Source organism: Hydractinia symbiolongicarpus, chromosome 14 (genome assembly GCF_029227915.1).
Source record: "Hydractinia symbiolongicarpus strain clone_291-10 chromosome 14, HSymV2.1, whole genome shotgun sequence".
Lineage (NCBI taxonomy): Eukaryota > Metazoa > Cnidaria > Hydrozoa > Anthoathecata > Hydractiniidae > Hydractinia > Hydractinia symbiolongicarpus.
Genome location: NC_079888.1, coordinates 1,904,794 through 1,920,558, shown reverse-complemented (window position 1 = coordinate 1,920,558; position 15,765 = coordinate 1,904,794). Strand labels below are relative to the sequence as shown.

At 30.8% G+C, this 15,765-nt stretch overlaps 4 protein-coding genes across 5 annotated transcripts; all 4 read right to left on the bottom strand.

The window, feature by feature from the left end:
- Positions 1-1,766: 1,766 nt before the first annotated feature.
- On the bottom strand, positions 1,767-5,291 carry LOC130625652 (uncharacterized). Of its 2 annotated transcripts, XM_057440752.1 has the most exons (7): positions 5,151-5,291; positions 4,679-4,729; positions 4,200-4,334; positions 3,750-3,779; positions 3,295-3,387; positions 3,078-3,176; positions 1,767-2,871 (listed from the first exon to the last, which is right to left on the bottom strand). In XM_057440752.1, the coding sequence occupies exons 1-7, from the start codon at positions 5,248-5,250 to the stop codon at positions 2,720-2,722; spliced, it is 660 nt and encodes a 219-aa protein (XP_057296735.1). In that variant the 5' UTR covers positions 5,251-5,291; the 3' UTR covers positions 1,767-2,719. The 2 variants fall into 2 exon arrangements, with proteins under 2 accessions (XP_057296735.1, XP_057296736.1); XM_057440753.1 differs by lacking the exon at positions 3,750-3,779.
- On the bottom strand, positions 5,266-7,747 carry LOC130625649 (uncharacterized). Its single transcript, XM_057440749.1, has 2 exons — positions 7,617-7,747; positions 5,266-6,768 (listed from the first exon to the last, which is right to left on the bottom strand). Exons 1-2 carry the CDS (start codon positions 7,662-7,664, stop codon positions 5,266-5,268), a joined length of 1,551 nt encoding a protein of 516 aa, XP_057296732.1. The 5' UTR covers positions 7,665-7,747.
- LOC130625651 (uncharacterized) lies at positions 7,686-11,147 on the bottom strand. Its single transcript, XM_057440751.1, has 7 exons — positions 10,917-11,147; positions 10,230-10,298; positions 9,979-10,029; positions 9,490-9,651; positions 8,823-8,918; positions 8,546-8,632; positions 7,686-7,895 (listed from the first exon to the last, which is right to left on the bottom strand). Exons 1-7 carry the CDS (start codon positions 11,007-11,009, stop codon positions 7,686-7,688), a joined length of 768 nt encoding a protein of 255 aa, XP_057296734.1. The 5' UTR covers positions 11,010-11,147.
- Positions 11,087-15,607, bottom strand: LOC130625650 (N-lysine methyltransferase KMT5A-A-like). Its single transcript, XM_057440750.1, has 8 exons — positions 14,757-15,607; positions 14,194-14,286; positions 13,538-13,597; positions 13,177-13,288; positions 12,490-12,642; positions 12,315-12,360; positions 12,028-12,066; positions 11,087-11,437 (listed from the first exon to the last, which is right to left on the bottom strand). The coding sequence occupies exons 1-8, from the start codon at positions 14,797-14,799 to the stop codon at positions 11,087-11,089; spliced, it is 897 nt and encodes a 298-aa protein (XP_057296733.1). The 5' UTR covers positions 14,800-15,607.
- Positions 15,608-15,765: the final 158 nt, after the last annotated feature.

Genomic DNA, 15,765 nt, shown 5'->3' with positions numbered 1-15,765 from the left:
ATACCGCGTCCGTACAAAGTAGAAGTGAACATATCTAATCTACTTATTAATATCATTAAAAAATCTGTTTATATATATATATATATATATACTCCTAAATTCTATATTAGGGGGAAGGAGTAAAAAATGCATATTTAGGGGAAAGGTCATAATTTTTTTTTCTTAAGACATCAAAGTGTCATATTCAGAATTTTGATGCGTCTGCTAACACAGATCCTTGTAAAAGACATTTTTTCAAAATATACATCTGACGACAATTTTCGTTTCCCCTTTTATCTTTTAACTCTAAATTTCGCATTAGGGGGAAAAATGTATATGTTGTTATAGGGCAATTTTCAGTTTCCCCTAAAACTGCGTACTTACTATATATTTATTTACTTATATGTATTTACTATATATTTTATAACGTATACTTAAAGTACGAGGCACAAAAGCAAGGTGAATGTCGGTTTTCAACAACACTTTTAAACATAGTGTGAGATATAAATATATACCTTATATTTGGTTCATATTATGTTAAAACTTGATAAGAACTAATGAATTTAAAATCTGACATTTACCTAATATATAACTTGAGTAAAACGTTCGAGTTAGCACTTAATCGGTCAAGTCCTACGTATTCGAGTTATCCGTAGTTTTTTTTTATAAGAAAGCATTAAGGAAAGTTCAAAACGCTTGAAAGCTGTACATCTGCCATGATATGAGTAGGGTAAACCAAGTGTCTTTGCCGTTCTAGAAGGACGAAGCGAGTAGCGTGTGCAACCTAGCAAATGGTAATGGGAGTCATGCCACGTAGCACAGTATTTGTTATTTTACGCGCAGATAAATTGACAGTCCTATTTGAATCAATATATAAAGTGTTGCGAATGGGAGCAGGTTATTTTATATTTGAAAGTTAAAACTTATAAATTAAACGTTGCTTAGAAACCAGGCCAAAAAAAGGGAGACAACAATTTTTGCTTCTCTAGGTGTTAAATAGGCAGGCAAAGAAAAAAAATTATCATAAGCATTCCAAGACACTCACTTCGGCCGTAGAATTAATTGCAGAAAAACAACCCTCGTCGCTTATTTAAAACCTCAACACCGACCCAAGAACGTCTAATCTGTGTTTTTAGGACCATTGATCATCTATCTTAGGCAGCTTAAATCTTATTATCAAAAGTCGATTTTGTAGATGTACTATAAGGTAAGAAATTATTTGCGGAAAAAATTATTTGCGGAATTTATTTTTATGGATGAGTGACCAAAAAATGGCATATTTTGCGGAATAAATTTTTGCGGATGGAAGAAATTTAGTAAATCGAAAGTCGGGAAAAAAACTAATTTAGTACCCAGGTCCGATTTATCCGTCCGATTTATGGAATATAAACTCTTTTTTTTTTCCATCAAAATATCAATGAAAGGATACTAAGCTGTAACAAATGTAAAATCAAATATTGTCACTAAAATATCGAAAATATTTACGGAATTAATTTTTGAGGATGAAAAATTTCAAAACTTTTGCGGAATTTATTATTGCGGATGACCAAAATTTCTTCATATTACTGTGGAAAGTTTATCATTTCTTGAACATGATAGTTTAGTAGGCAACGTTTCGGGAGATCCTTCTCCCGATGATGGGAGAAGGATCTCCCGAATGCTGAACCGACAAACCGAAATAATATCTTCAATAAAATTTCTTCACTTCTGCGGAATTAATTTTTGCAGATTTGGGCAAAATCTTCAAAAATTAATTCCGAAAAAAAAGTCCCGCACAAATTTTTTCCGTAAATAATTTCTTTCTTTATGGTACGGACATAAGAACTTTCCGTGGGCTACTTCTAATCTTTATAATAATAACCGTTCTTTCTGTATATCAAACCCCTGTTGAGTTAAACACGCACGAAATGTTCAAGCTACGAAAAAGAAATGAGATATAATTTTATCGATCTAATAATTTTTTTTCCCGTGAACTTCAACGGACTAACGACAGATCTTTATAGTGATAAGCGCTGCGTTTGTTTGCCAAAATTTGGTGATGCAAAACCACGCATGAAATATATATGTAAGCAAGTATAATAAGGGTTAAGTTTTCGTTGGTTTTCCGCAGTCGCTAAGGACTAGTCTGTAAAGTAATAGTCGTCGTTTGGATATTCAAAATGGCTGCTTTGTGCAACGGAAGTAGTAAATGACGATGTCCGAACCTTGGAGCTTGGTAAAGAACACTTTTTACCGAGGTCATACTTTTATTACATCGTATATTCTTTCGAACTAACATAACGAGTCTAAAGAAGAAAAGTTGCTTAACAATAAACCTCTTGTACTGCCTTAAAGTTGAAATCTGTATAAAGATTTCAAAAGAAAACGGTGGAAACAATTCTTAAAGTTTTATATTTTTTTTCCTGATATATACAGGCTAGATACAGGTTAAAAGCGTTACATAAAATCATGGTAATGTGAGAAAATATAACAAATGAAAAAATTAACAAAACTAACTAGTTAACAAAACTAATAAACAAATCTGGACTTCAATATCACCTCTGTTTAAAATCGAGATAGAAATTTAGAGGTACATATTAACGCAACCACTCTTAAATCGAATTTATTGTTCAACCCTCGGTGTGGATTATCTCTGCAGTGCAAAATAAGTAAAAATGTGAACAACATAAAGATTAAATATTACATAAATCGTTTAAGCGCTCTTGCAATACTTTCTGTCGCCTAGTTTCCAGAAATGTTTTTATTTTGTACATAAGGGTATTCCTAAATCACACAGCCGTCTTTTCTTGGTCAGATCGAACATTTTGCGCTCATTATTAATTTTCGTCCGAACTGCGGTCCAATGAAAACCTGTTTTGTATTTCAAGTTGAAACGTTCCATGTCTTCTCTACCTATAAAAACAAATGTTTTGTTATTGTCATTGATTGTAACTTTCTTGCATGCAATTTATACTTAGCAGAATTTATCAATCTTTTGTCAGAAAATGACACTTGTAAGAATGTATCTTTTCTTTTGTTTTACACTCCTTTTCGTTTTTAATATCGCAAAGTTTTAGAATAGCGTAGACTTGCTTTGATAAGACTATAAAATCACTTACTAGGCATAGCTTTTCTCTCAGTTCTTTTTATAAACCCACCAAAAGTCTTCATAAAAGTCTCGTTGAACTGGTCCCATTTGGCACTTTTTGTTTCTTTCCCTAAAAAAAAGATGCACGCTCCAGGTAATTTGTGACATGTTCAACCAAATGTGAATTTGAAGCTCTTCAACGATTTGTTATTTTTCTATTAGTGAGAAATGAAGTAGTGACAACTCACTTTTTGTTGCACTAGAGGAGCCACAATCGTCACTTCTATATTCCTCAGCTCTGTCTTTGTCGTCAATGCTGGTATTATCCCCGGTAACGCTTGCTAGAATTAAAGTTAAATTTTTAAATAAATATAAAATGTACAGCACCTTAACAGCGTCCGTTATAAGTCAATTGAATGGTCGCGGATATTATCTTATAATAACTTAATTTACTGTTTAACGAACAAAGAACTTCACGAGCAATAATTACAATTGGGCAATAACTCCCCTTAAAGCATCTTTTAACAAAAGGTTGTGTGCAATACATGCAAAACATGCAAAACTTTCTACAAATTCTGAAGACGAGTTGATTTACCAGATGATTATAACAAGGGGGGTTGAATTTTTTTTGGTTCTTAGCCACGTATGTGTAATAACCTTCCGTAAGGGCGGTTAAAGTCTTGGAAAATAAAAAACTTCTCACCTCGCAAATTATACTTTATTTTCATACTTCCTATATGATAAATAAATTATAATCAAGTTTCAAAATACAAGGTTGATAAGAAACGTGAACAAAAAAGATCCCTTTATCAGGGCCCATATTTTGATTCGGATTTTCAATTTGTCAATAGTTTTGAATTATAACCTTCCAAGTTTTTTCAATTTATTAAATCCTTTCTTTCAATAAACCCATTCCTCCGTAAATGAAATGAAATAATTAAATAAAACAAGAATTTCCTGTTGTCAATTATTTACGGTATTTTTTTCAGTTTCAGAAGAAACATGGTACACGGTGCACTGGTAAAACACTTAAAAGGAAATAAAACCAGGCAACATTGGTCGTTAAAGGTTCAGCAACGTTTGGGTAATGTTTAAAAAATATTTTATACGTTCAAAATATCCATCCTTTCACGTTATCCCCACAAAACTGTACCTTTTTTATTTACAGTCGTCTTCAATGTGTCATCGTCTTCACTATTGGTATCATCAATATGTTCATCATCATACTCGTACTCATCAGAACTCGAATCCACAATCCGTTTCAAACGCTTTAAAGCTCTTGTTGGAACTAAGGCAATAAAAGTTAAAATATGGCAAGGGTTATCTGCGATTACATATTTATGATTCGCTCAAATCAATTCTGTATGTTTGATGACAACAGCTCTTTCTCTTTCTCTACCTCCCTTATGAAGATAACAGAACAATAGACATTACAGTTGCAGAAACTGTACAACCACATTAACGACACGACAAGAAATCACTTAAAGTTATCAATCAAATTGTCATGCTGAACACGAACAAAAAAACAACGCTCTTGAGCATAACTTAGTCAGGGACCAAACCAATAACCTTCCGGACGAATCATAAACTTTACTGGAAAGATACCAGTCTTAAAATATTGGTGTTACTTACATGGAGAAATTTTGGATTCTCTTTTTGTTCTGTCACGTTTTCTATGGTCTCCTAAGGAGCAAATGTAAAGGTTATTTTTGTAAGAACTAAATAGCGCAAATAATTAATAAAGTTATTTGTGTTGGGATATTATAAAACAAAATAGCAGCAACTTATCTCGCAGAGAAAGATTTTGAGTGTGGCGCTTATTAAAAGTGGAGGCGTATTACAAGGGGTTGTTATAAATTGAGAACTTCATTGAACTACAAACGGAATTAAAAAAGTGTTTAAAAAGTAAACGCTTTTCGAATGCTCTTGATATATTGCTGAAATGGTTGTATGTTGCCCCTCAATAGCTGCTTACTATCTGAAAATATAGTTATTATTTAAAAAAGTATTATACTAACTCAGATAAACGCTGCTTGAGGTTATTTAAAGGTGGGACTTATTTGTTAGAAATAATTTAATCGGAAAGAAAGTTTTAAGAAACTACCTGTCTCAATATCTATTAAGTTTTTTCCAACATTTGTAACACTAAGCAATGCCAATGGTGATTGGTACACTTCATTGTTCATCTGGGCGGAGTGGCCCATGTGCTTGTAAAACAGCTATCTATCAGTCTCTGCAATATCCAAACTAGCGTAAATGGTGCTGACTCTATGGCGATTGTTGGTCCAATTTATAAGCTCTGGTTTTTTCAATGCTGTTACTTTAGAACATACACCTTTGAGAGCATGCCACCCAGAAAATTGTACGTCTGAGAGCTGTGTACTTGCAAATAAAAAATTATTATCCTTAGCAACTCCAGCACTTTTTCTAAAATCGACTCTGGAGAGATGCTGCAAGGCTTTAACTGTGTCATTTGGAACTATCATTGACACAATGTGTTTATTTCCTTTTCCAGCTAAATAGGCAATTTTTAATGATTTGACAAGCATTCGGTCCGATAGAGTTAACGTTTGTAGCCTTTGTTGATCAATCCATCCATCCTTTTCTGCTTCATCCCACTCACTGAGTAAAAGACGACCTACCTCTCCTCCCCGTCTTGCATTTAGAAGAGTCAGACGTACCATGGTGACATTACGAAGTTCTATAAAGGTTGATGGTGTCATCAGAGTGTACTCATTTGTTAAATGTTTGATGCGGTTTAACGTGAAAGCATGGAGTTTCTTTATATCTTCTTCTAGTGGTAACTGGCATGGTTTTCTTGTCTTCCTCAGCTTTTCGTTCTCCAATAAATATTGCGCACTAGTGAGAAATGTATCCTCGCTCGACTTAACTGATTTTAAAAATGAATCAATCTCATTTGATAGATTCTCTTTCTTCTCAATAAAAAAGCGGTCACGTAGCCTTTTACAAGATTTAATTATAAGATAATAGGCTTTATGCCTAAGACCAGCCTTCATCTTTCCAGTCTCACGTTGAGTTATCATCTCCACCGCATCACACAAATGGTGAAAGTTCTCGCGGCAAAATAAATCGATAACGTTACCATTAGTGCCCATAAAGCCTGCAAACGATATTGCAGCCTTATACATTTGGGCTAAAAGCCTCATTTCACTTCTAGCAGTTTTTCTTACAGTCGCAATTTTGCTTTTCTTGTGTTTGTTCTTGTTATAATGTTTGTATCCTAAGTACAGGATGAATTCGTCCTTTCGTACAATCCCTCCCAATTCGTCATCCCTGACCTTGCCCAAAACGTCAATTATAAATTCATCGCTTAACCTTGTTGATGTTAATAGGCAGTCTTCAAGCAACGGTATCGGCACAGCAGTAGAGTCGAACTTCTTAGAGCAACGGTGTTTGTGGGTCGAGAAAAATCGTTTTGATATAAAAGCAGAACAAATACTACATCTAACCAATTTTTGATGCTTTCTTCTTTTTTTCTCACCCTGATATATCGGATTTTTTTTAACAGCTTCTTTTTCATTAAATTCTTTGATCCCCAATCTTTTCATCTGCTGAAAAGCATTCACACGCTCTCTTTTTTTCAGCATTAGTGTTTTTTTTACTACCTTTAGTTCTTTATGGCAATTTTTAATGTGATCAGTAAGTTTGGAGCACATCTTCTTACAAAAAACACAAAAACGGTAAGGTTTCTTATATGGAACCTAAAATATAAAAGGGTTATGGTTTTAAGGGTAAAATACTTTAACAATAATTCGGATAAAAAACTGAAATTTGTTTATTTTGCTATATTTTACTATCATTTTACTGCTGCAATTTCAGCAGAGAACAGGTATGATTTTCAAAACGGTTTCAATGATAAGCCAACCTCATTTTGTTATGTGTTAAGATAAAAACTTATCTAAAGCGTGTTTTGTGTTAATTTAATAAATAATTCATCGCGGGGGAATTTTAGACTAAAGCGAAAAGAGAGAGAAAATAAAATAAAATAATAAAAAAAACGAATTTTTCGGAAATCTTACTTTTTTTGCTCCCTTTGAATTTTTTTTTAATTTTTATTTTTTTTCCTAAGTAAAAATATGATTATTTATCAAAATAAAACAAAAAAATTTCCATTCATAAATAAATTTTCCGCAATTTCTTGTATTTAAAAAAAGGATTTTTTATAAAAAACACTCTTGATACAAAAAAGTCCTTAAAACAGTGGCAACTTAAGTAGCAGAGGTATATTGGGGAATACTTTGTTTAATTTTGTACAACAATTAAAAACACAAACAACAGAGGTTTACGCTGTAAGAAAGAAAATGTAAACAACAAAATATAAGACTGTTAGTGTCTGAAGTGTCATAAGCATGCTGTTAATCCGCTGTCCGATATAGTATATATTTTTCATTCCTTAGGTTCTTTATTATTATTCCGACTTTTACAAAGTCTGCATCTTACGGAAGTTTTTTAACCTGAAGGTACTCAGTTTTGATACGTTACATACATTAATTTCTTTCCGAATTAAAATGTCCCAAAGACTTAGATTCAAAAGTTACAAAATTCTAACCGTTTCTTCTTCTTTTTTATCTTCATTTTTCTTTTTCTCATTTTTCATTTCTTTAAATTCATTTGTTTTTTACCATTCTATTCCTGTACCTTCTTCTGTTTCTGCTATACTTTCCTTCATTCTCTTTTCTCCGTCTTTCTCTTTTCCATTTGGTTTTTCCAAAACTTTCCTGTTTTCATTACTTTTACTTTGTTCTGTTTCTTTTCTACTTTTCCCATTTTTTCTTCTGGGATCGTCCTTTTTTTCTTTCCCAATTTCTTTTTTTCCTTGTTCCTTTCCCTAAAACAAAAGCAGTATTTTCTGAATTTATTAAGGAACTTTAATAATTCCAAAAATGGCTTCAAATTACAATAAAGAAAATTTGAATAATTTAAGCATTAACTTTATATTGGACACCACATAAACTATAAGTATCAGCTATAAAGAGGTGTCTGCTATGCATAAGCTCTTATCAAATTGGCTTATACTTCTCTAAAAACTTGCTTTTGGGTGTTTAGGTACAGTATAATTGACTGCAGAATATTTCCATTGGCTGGTTTGGGGATAAGGAGCATAGAAATTGCGTAGGCTATTTTTTTATAAAATTCACACATTTGGACTTAATTTCTTAGGCTATTTGGTTAACTACAAACTTTTCAGCGCTGTCTGTCTGGTCTATGTGTGTACAAAAGTAGCGACTTTGGAGCCTGCCTACTGCAGTGCATTGACTGTTTGACACTTTTGTCCATATTTGGAAAATGAGGAAAAAACTGTCTTTCTCTCAATATTTTTGTCCAAGATTGTGGGTGGTAATGTAATTTGAGAATTTGATTAAGAACGGCATGCGACATAAATGTTCTGTTGTGGGAAAGAAAAGTTTTTATTGTTTTTATTGTCAAGATGTCAAAAGGATGACAGTTGTATGGAATTAACATCAATAAAAAAATTACCTTTATGCACTTTTCTGAATGCAGCTGATACATCAACTTGGTAATAAATGGTCGCTTACATCCACAAATGAACAGCCCTGCAATTTTCTAGTAAAAGTTAAAATAAAAGGGAATAACACTAACTTGTTTCAATTAAAAATTCTAAAGTTTTTTTGTTTTTATCATAAATTAAAAAAGCTGAACCAATATTTCCATGATTTAAAACCAAAAAACAACAATAAGAGATGGTCAGTAGTTTAACCTACTAAAATTAAGGTGGAAGAAATGTTTCACTTACCGGTGCAACAAGTTCCATACTTGGCAAGTGAATATTGTAAATAGTTTCATTATCAGAGTTAGAGTCATCTATGTCACTGAAGTATAAATCTTGAGGCTAAAATGTAAATATAAGTAAACAAATTAAAAGACTTTTAGCATGCAATCTACTAAAAATATTTTAGTTATTATATTCAAGCCTAAACGTATAACACATAGTTTCTTTAATGATTGTGTAATCTCTGGATAGGATCCCTTTTCAGAACTTTTTTTCTCAAAAGTTATGCATGGTAGTTTGATACCACCACAAGGAATTAAGACTTCTCTTCAGGTTTAGAACTAGATTTTGCTGCATATAAAATTATTATTATCAATAAAGAAACACACAATTTCATAAAATGAAGTTGTTAATCTTCCTATCCTTTTTCCTACCTACAAGTAAACTCACTTTTTTGGACATATCAGGTGAATAAGTTTAAATAACGAATCATTTAATTTTGCACTACAACTTTTCAGATGATCTTAAGAATAATGTAAGGTGTTTCCTTTTGGGTAGAGATCTTACACATTTTGTGAATCCTATAAAGCCTATATTTTATTTCTAAAGAAGGACACATTTTTTTCACTTTTCTGTCAAAGACTAAGAAAATAAAACTATAGAAGTAAGCGAAAGGGAAAGAAGAAATTACCATAATATTTCTTGAACCACTAGGTGTGCTGCTAACAAAATTGGGAATCTCATCCTCGCTTGGCCCTTTACTTTCCATACCATTTATCTCATTTTCCACACTGGTATCAAGGATAGTTACAGAATGGTCTATCAAGAAGCCAGAATCGTTGGTTATAGATACCTAATTCGGAAATGAAACACATACAACAAGTTGAATTAAAATATTGATGAGCTGCTTTGTTCCTTTTTTTGCATTATTAACTAGATTTTTCATTGGTGAAACCAAATTCTATTTTAGCCAATTGCCAGATTAAACACAAGTTTAAATTTGTTTAATAAAGGTACCGAAACTTTAGAAGTGACAAAAATCATCCCTTGATGTAAATTAATTAAAAACTGATAAAACATAACAAAAAGCAAAACAATACGATAACTAAAATATTAATTAGGAATTAGTTTAATGGTTGAACACTTTGGTCAGTTCTATTGCAAGAAAATAATTGAATACCTGTGAAGGTAGGTTTATACTTGCAACATCTCCAGCGACAAGTTTACTTTCCTATATAAAAAGGAACACTTGCAAAACCTATGCCTCTTTTCACATTACTTTTGAAAGTCTCAGTAATTTTTTCTTATTTTTGTTACATTGTGGAGTACATTTATTACATTGCATACACAAATATCTCATGCTGATTAGTGTCTACACAAGAAAGCTTTTTTGACATGTTTTCAGTTTTGTGATCTTTTAATGTACTTTACCTTGGCAATTTCCAATTGAAAGTCAATAGTTTCAGTAAATGGATTTTGGATTTTTGAATTCCACATTACCTAGAAATTTAAAAAATGAAGCTCATAGTGAGTGTCATTGAATGTTCAATCATTTTCAAGCAGAGGATGCATATGTTACTTTACAGTGATATTTTAGTGGTGAAATATTTTTTTCGTTTTTATTTATTAAGCTTATAATCATAACCAAAGTTTTTGTCTTGGATGTATTATTTCCACATGAAACGAATCAGATGTAACTATTAAGCTTTAAAGTTTGTTAAAACTCCTAAATATTTAATATTACAAAAATAAAGCCGTGTATTATTCCTAATATTGAAAAAAGTATATAAATTCATAAAAATGTATTTATTGTGAAGCATTTCATACTTCTAGTACATCATCAGGCATTAAAAACATCTATCAAAACTTATACAGGTAAAAACAATCAAACAAATAATTAAAAATAATGACATCCTGTAGAAATTTACGTTATAACATTTTTAAAAAGCTTCACAATTAAATCTTAAATATTTGTATGCTGCCAATTAAAGTGAATAAAATTTGAATTCTATATGAAAAAGAATAAAGCAAACGTTACCACTTTTGCATTTAAAGACAAATTTTACTGTCTTTTTTAAAATTATTGGTAGGAAGTTAAACTAAAGAAGTTAAACTTACCGTAGCACTACATTCAGCATTAGTTTCTTTTTTTTCTTTTTTTTTATCTTCAATGTCCTGTTCACCATTCTCCTTTTTATTTTTAATTTCCATGTTGTTTTCTTCTTCTTTCGTTTTTTCTTTGCTTTCTTTCTTTTCTTCTTTTTTTTCTTTTTTCTTCTTTTCTTCTTCTATTGTTTTCTCTTTGCTTTCTTTATTATCTCCATTAGCCTCTTCTTTCTCATTTTTTTCTTTAACTTCTTTCTTATCCTCTTGTCTTTTTTCTGTCTCACTTTTTTCTTCGGTTCTTTTTTATCTTCTTTCTTTGTTTTCTCTTTCTCTTCTTTCTTCTTCTTTGTTTCTATTTTTATATCTTCATTACCTACTTTCTTATCTTCTTTTCCTTCTTCTTTCTCGTATTTTATACTTTCCTTCAGTTTTTTTGTTTCTTTTTTTATATTTTCTATTTCATTTTTATCAGCATATTTGTCACTGCCTTTATTCTCTTTTTGACCTTTTTTTCCCTTTGTTTGTTCCATTTCCTAAACAAGCCATTTTTTACACTTGACTTAGAAGCATAAACTTTTACTATACTTCAACTAATTCTTAATTTTAAGAATCACTTAATGGATCAACAAAAACATTTTAGTAGTGAGGTGTTATTTTAGAGTAAATTTGAAAATGAGTGGTATTATTTTAGGAACCACTTTACTTTCTTTAAAGTTTGTTGATGGTTTAGAAAGAAAATAATTAGGGCAGTATATAAACAGGTGTGCAAAAGATGTTCTTTAAACAAAGTAAATGTGGACAGTTTAGGTTAATGCCACCTGGTAAAGATGTAACTAGCCAAATGTTTAAACTATAAATTTGAAAAACACTTATCTTTCTTTTTAAGAGCAGGGGAAATCACACAAGAGAAAGTAAAATTAAGAAAGTTCCAGTCATTTATTTTTTTAATTTTTAGGTTGGATACTGGTATTCCACTATCAAATCACCGTTGTCATTCCCTCACCCTTAATCAACGAAAAACTAATGGAAAACTTGATTTCATATCTAATCAAATTATGCTTATCATGTTAAAATGTTAAAAGATAATTTAAAACATAGAACCCATTATTTCAAAATAACTTACAGAAACATCTTTGCTTTTTAAAGGATGACATTTCCATTTCTAAAATGCAATTAACTTAATATGCATAAAATAGAAAGTGATTTGTCCCTACAAAGGATCCAAATCTGTTACCAAAATTGTTGACTAAGGAATCATTCATAATACACAATTGTTTGCTCTTTAAAACTTTGGGATTTAAAAGAAGGAATAAAGCTACACAACATGATAAGGAGGTGTGATATTCATACTCTAATGGAAATATGGCATTCCCATAAAGTTTAAATTTAGAGTAATTTAAATGCACACACCTCTTTACGCCAAGGTAATTGTGCACGATCCTCACCATAGTCATATCTATATAAAATATAGTAAAATAAAGAATAATTTGTTTTAAGCTGTGAAACCTTCCTGGTTTGCAGTAACACTTAAAACTTCTAAGTGACATTTTTTAAACATAGCATTGACAAAAATTAAAGCATATACCTAACTTCAGTGCCAGCGGTAATATGACGTGTAGCAAAAAGACAAAGGTGAACACTATTGCCTACAATCACTCTGCGCATTTTGGAATTGGCCAATCGTGATGGAGAATCGTTGACAAGTTTACCAATGCCATCCACATTAGTTGCATCAATACTAAAAAAGTAAAAAAACAAAATATCATAGTTATACATTTCTGTGTGTGCAATAAAGCATTACTAATGTTGCTGTTGCTGTTCATTAGTATAACAATTAAAATTGCTTTATGTGAGTCGTATTGAGAATATGAGTAGATACATTTTTTATATTTTCCTTACACTGTTGTGTAGTGTTGTTGATTTTTTAACAAAAAAAGATTTTATGAATATCTTCCTTTCTAAGTAAAAAATGGTCTTTTTTCAACTTTGGACTGCTTCTTTATCTTTGTTTATGCCAAAAACTTCATATTTGTGCAGTTTTTTGTTTGCCATAGGAAATAGATATTTTTAAAAGTTTTTCTTAAACATAACAAAAGACTTTATTAACTTCTAGACTTGTTACATATAAAATTAATGAGAAGCTGTTATCCATTAAAACTTGGCAACACAAAAACTATGTATAAGCAGGCAGCACATTAGTAATAAAAGTGGGATATTATTATATTGTTTTGCAATTAAAAACAATAATAAATAACATATTCAATTAACTTACCACTTTTTTTTTCCAAAAATATCAACAACGTCAAAATAAATGTAACTTCCTATATTTTCGTTTTCATACTTTCTTTGCAAAGTAAGAACATCACATTGACTAATCCAATTTCCTAAAAATATTCTAACAAATTGTAAAGTTAATTCGATAAACTCCTTTTTGCTGCATCAATCAGAAATTTCTTTGTAGCATAAAGAAAATGATCTTATTTTTGCATAAGTTATTCATAACTTATTAACCAAATCCTTATTTCAAGTGGTTTGTTTTTAAATCTTTTTTAAAGTCAATCTCAATCAATTAAAAAATTTTGATTTAGAACAAAAACCCACCATGTTTAACCATACACATTTAAAGTACTAACCTCTGTACTCCATCAAGAACTCTCCCATGGAAAAATCTGTTAGAGCAAACACTCCAAAACCTATTGCAAAGTAAAACATGATTAATTTAACGTTTTAACTACACTTTTTTCCAACTTTTTTTTCTAAAAAACATTTTTTCAGTTTTAAAGCCTTATAGCTTTTATAAAAAAATACATAAAATTCAAGCAACTAAAATTTTGGAAAATGGATTGTCATTATGAAACATTCTTAGAATTTTGTTTTTCATTGAAACCAAATTCAGCACCTGAGAATTTACAATGCAGACTGTAAAAAAAATTGAATTTGTGGACTTCTTGATTGTAGAATTAACACAGATCAATGCACTTTGAAAGATATTTAATCTAGGAATGTCCCTTATCACTAATTTGCAAAATTCTCAGCACCTGAGAATTTACAATGCAGACTGTAAAAAAAAATTGAATTTGTGGACTTCTTGATTGTAAAATTAACACAGATCAATACACTTTGAAAGATATTTAATCTAGGAATGTTCTTTGTCACTAATTTGCAAATGTTTTCCCAGGTCTAATGCAAACATATCGTGATTTGTATAAGTTTTTCACACAGAATTATTAAGACTTAAATCGCTTAATAATTGCTTAAATCGTTTAATAATGTAACTTAAACTTCCTACCTATCTCCTCATTGATCTTTAGAACTTGAAATTTGGAAATATCATCGCCTTTGCAAAGAAGATTACTGAGGCTGGGTTTATTTCTTCCCTTGTCTGTGAAAGAAAATATAAATTATAAAAACATTTTTGTCAACTTAATCCACACAGCTTCATTTCCAGTTTTAGTACATTCCAGTTCTTCCAATGTAACCTCAGGCATAACAAGACAATTTGATTATATATATTGTTTTGTGCTAGGAAAATAAGTGGGTTTATATTTTTGCAGGTGGTCTCTTGATTGATTTTGTTTTTTAATTAGTCCTTCTAAAGTTTTTCTTGTTTCCACTTGCCTATGAACCTTTGTCTTTTACCAAATTTGTCTGTAAATGTTATCACAAGTTATAATAATAATTTACCAAATCCTAGACAACTAAATGTCAGGTAAGCTATAATGTTTTTTCTTTGTTCTTTTAGAGCAAAATACAAAAATATTTTGCATTAGCATCAAAAGAAAAAAAAAGCATTGCTGTTCGAGTAGTAAAATCTGAAGTCAATTCAATTACCGTATAAATGTAAATATTTACCTCTCAGTTTTCTATCCATTACCTCCTTTATAATTGTTGTCATGTATATTTTAATCTATAATTTCTTTTGACTTCTATAATCAGAAATATAAGATGATATTGCGACATACAATAATAACCAGAATGTCAATTAATATTATATATATAACAACATTACAAAGTTTTGGAGTGATAGAAGTTAAGCTACTCATACAAGGATAACAATAGAAAGTATATGCACATTCGACCATGACATAATGTCCAAAAGACAATAAAACATCCTTTTGCTTTATTGAAAACTCTATTACTATATAGTATAAAGTCATAGTTTCTTAGTTTTTTTCAGCTGTTTTAGGACACAGAACCATTTTTGAAAGTATAACATTTTTGACAACGATACATTAAATGCAATAAAAACTTCCTCAATCAATTCCCATCATTGCACAATTTAGGAATTACGTTATCATCAATAATTTTCTATTGCAGTGGGGCACATTGGTATTTAAACCCATGTTCTTTGTAGCAAAGCAACAAGTGCTAGAATGTATACAGAGGCTCTATTGAGAGTAATTCTTTTGATTATGCTTAATATCCTTTGTAACCAGAAAATTAATGAAGTGGATCTCACATTGAAAAAAACAATAAACCACTAAATTCAGACATAAATCATGCAACTGGGACATTTCAGTCAATTAATTTTTTGCTAGACCCTAAACAAAAACCCACCCAGCACACCAGCATTTTCGCAAAATTGTTTTAAGGGAAAGCTTAAAGTCAAAACCATAAACTTATGTAACAAGCAGAGTTGCTAGATCACAGTAACACGTATAATATCGGCAATTATGCTATATAGCTGGCAAAGCCGTCCATATTACGTGATTACGTCTTAATAACACGATTTCAATTTTGTTGCTTACTTTTTCTTTCTACTGGAAACACTGGATATGGCTATGAAATGTTATCCTGAACCTTATGTCTAGGATCTATTGTATTATATACCAATTTCACAAGTATAACTGAAATTTGTGCA

Bases quoted from the DNA above. Each gene is read 5' to 3' on its own strand.
- LOC130625651 (XM_057440751.1), bottom strand. From the start codon at position 11,009: ATGGAAATTAAAAATAAAAAGGAGAATGGTGAACAGGACATTGAAGAT. The intron at 10,030-10,229 runs GTAAAGTACATT...CTTTTTATATAG, and splicing joins TTCAATTGGAAATTGCCAAG to GAAAGTAAACTTGTCGCTGG. The intron at 8,919-9,489 runs GTAATTTCTTCT...TTTACATTTTAG, and splicing joins GTGGTTCAAGAAATATTATG to CCTCAAGATTTATACTTCAG.
- LOC130625649 (XM_057440749.1), bottom strand. From the start codon at position 7,664: ATGAAAAATGAGAAAAAGAAAAATGAAGATAAAAAAGAAGAAGAAACG. The intron at 6,769-7,616 runs GTTAGAATTTTG...TTTATATTTTAG, and splicing joins ATAAAAAAGAAGAAGAAACG to GTTCCATATAAGAAACCTTA.
- LOC130625652 (XM_057440752.1), bottom strand. From the start codon at position 5,250: ATGGGCCACTCCGCCCAGATGAACAATGAAGTGTACCAATCACCATTG. The intron at 3,780-4,199 runs GTACAGTTTTGT...TTTATCATATAG, and splicing joins GACGACTGTAAATAAAAAAG to GAAGTATGAAAATAAAGTAT. The intron at 3,177-3,294 runs GTGAGTTGTCAC...TCTTTTTTTTAG, and splicing joins CTCCTCTAGTGCAACAAAAA to GGAAAGAAACAAAAAGTGCC.
- LOC130625650 (XM_057440750.1), bottom strand. From the start codon at position 14,799: ATGACAACAATTATAAAGGAGGTAATGGATAGAAAACTGAGAG. The intron at 14,287-14,756 runs GTAAATATTTAC...TTTCTTTCACAG, and splicing joins AATGGATAGAAAACTGAGAG to ACAAGGGAAGAAATAAACCC. The intron at 12,643-13,176 runs GTAAGTTAATTG...TTACTTTTTTAG, and splicing joins ATTTTTGGAAAAAAAAAGTG to TATTGATGCAACTAATGTGG.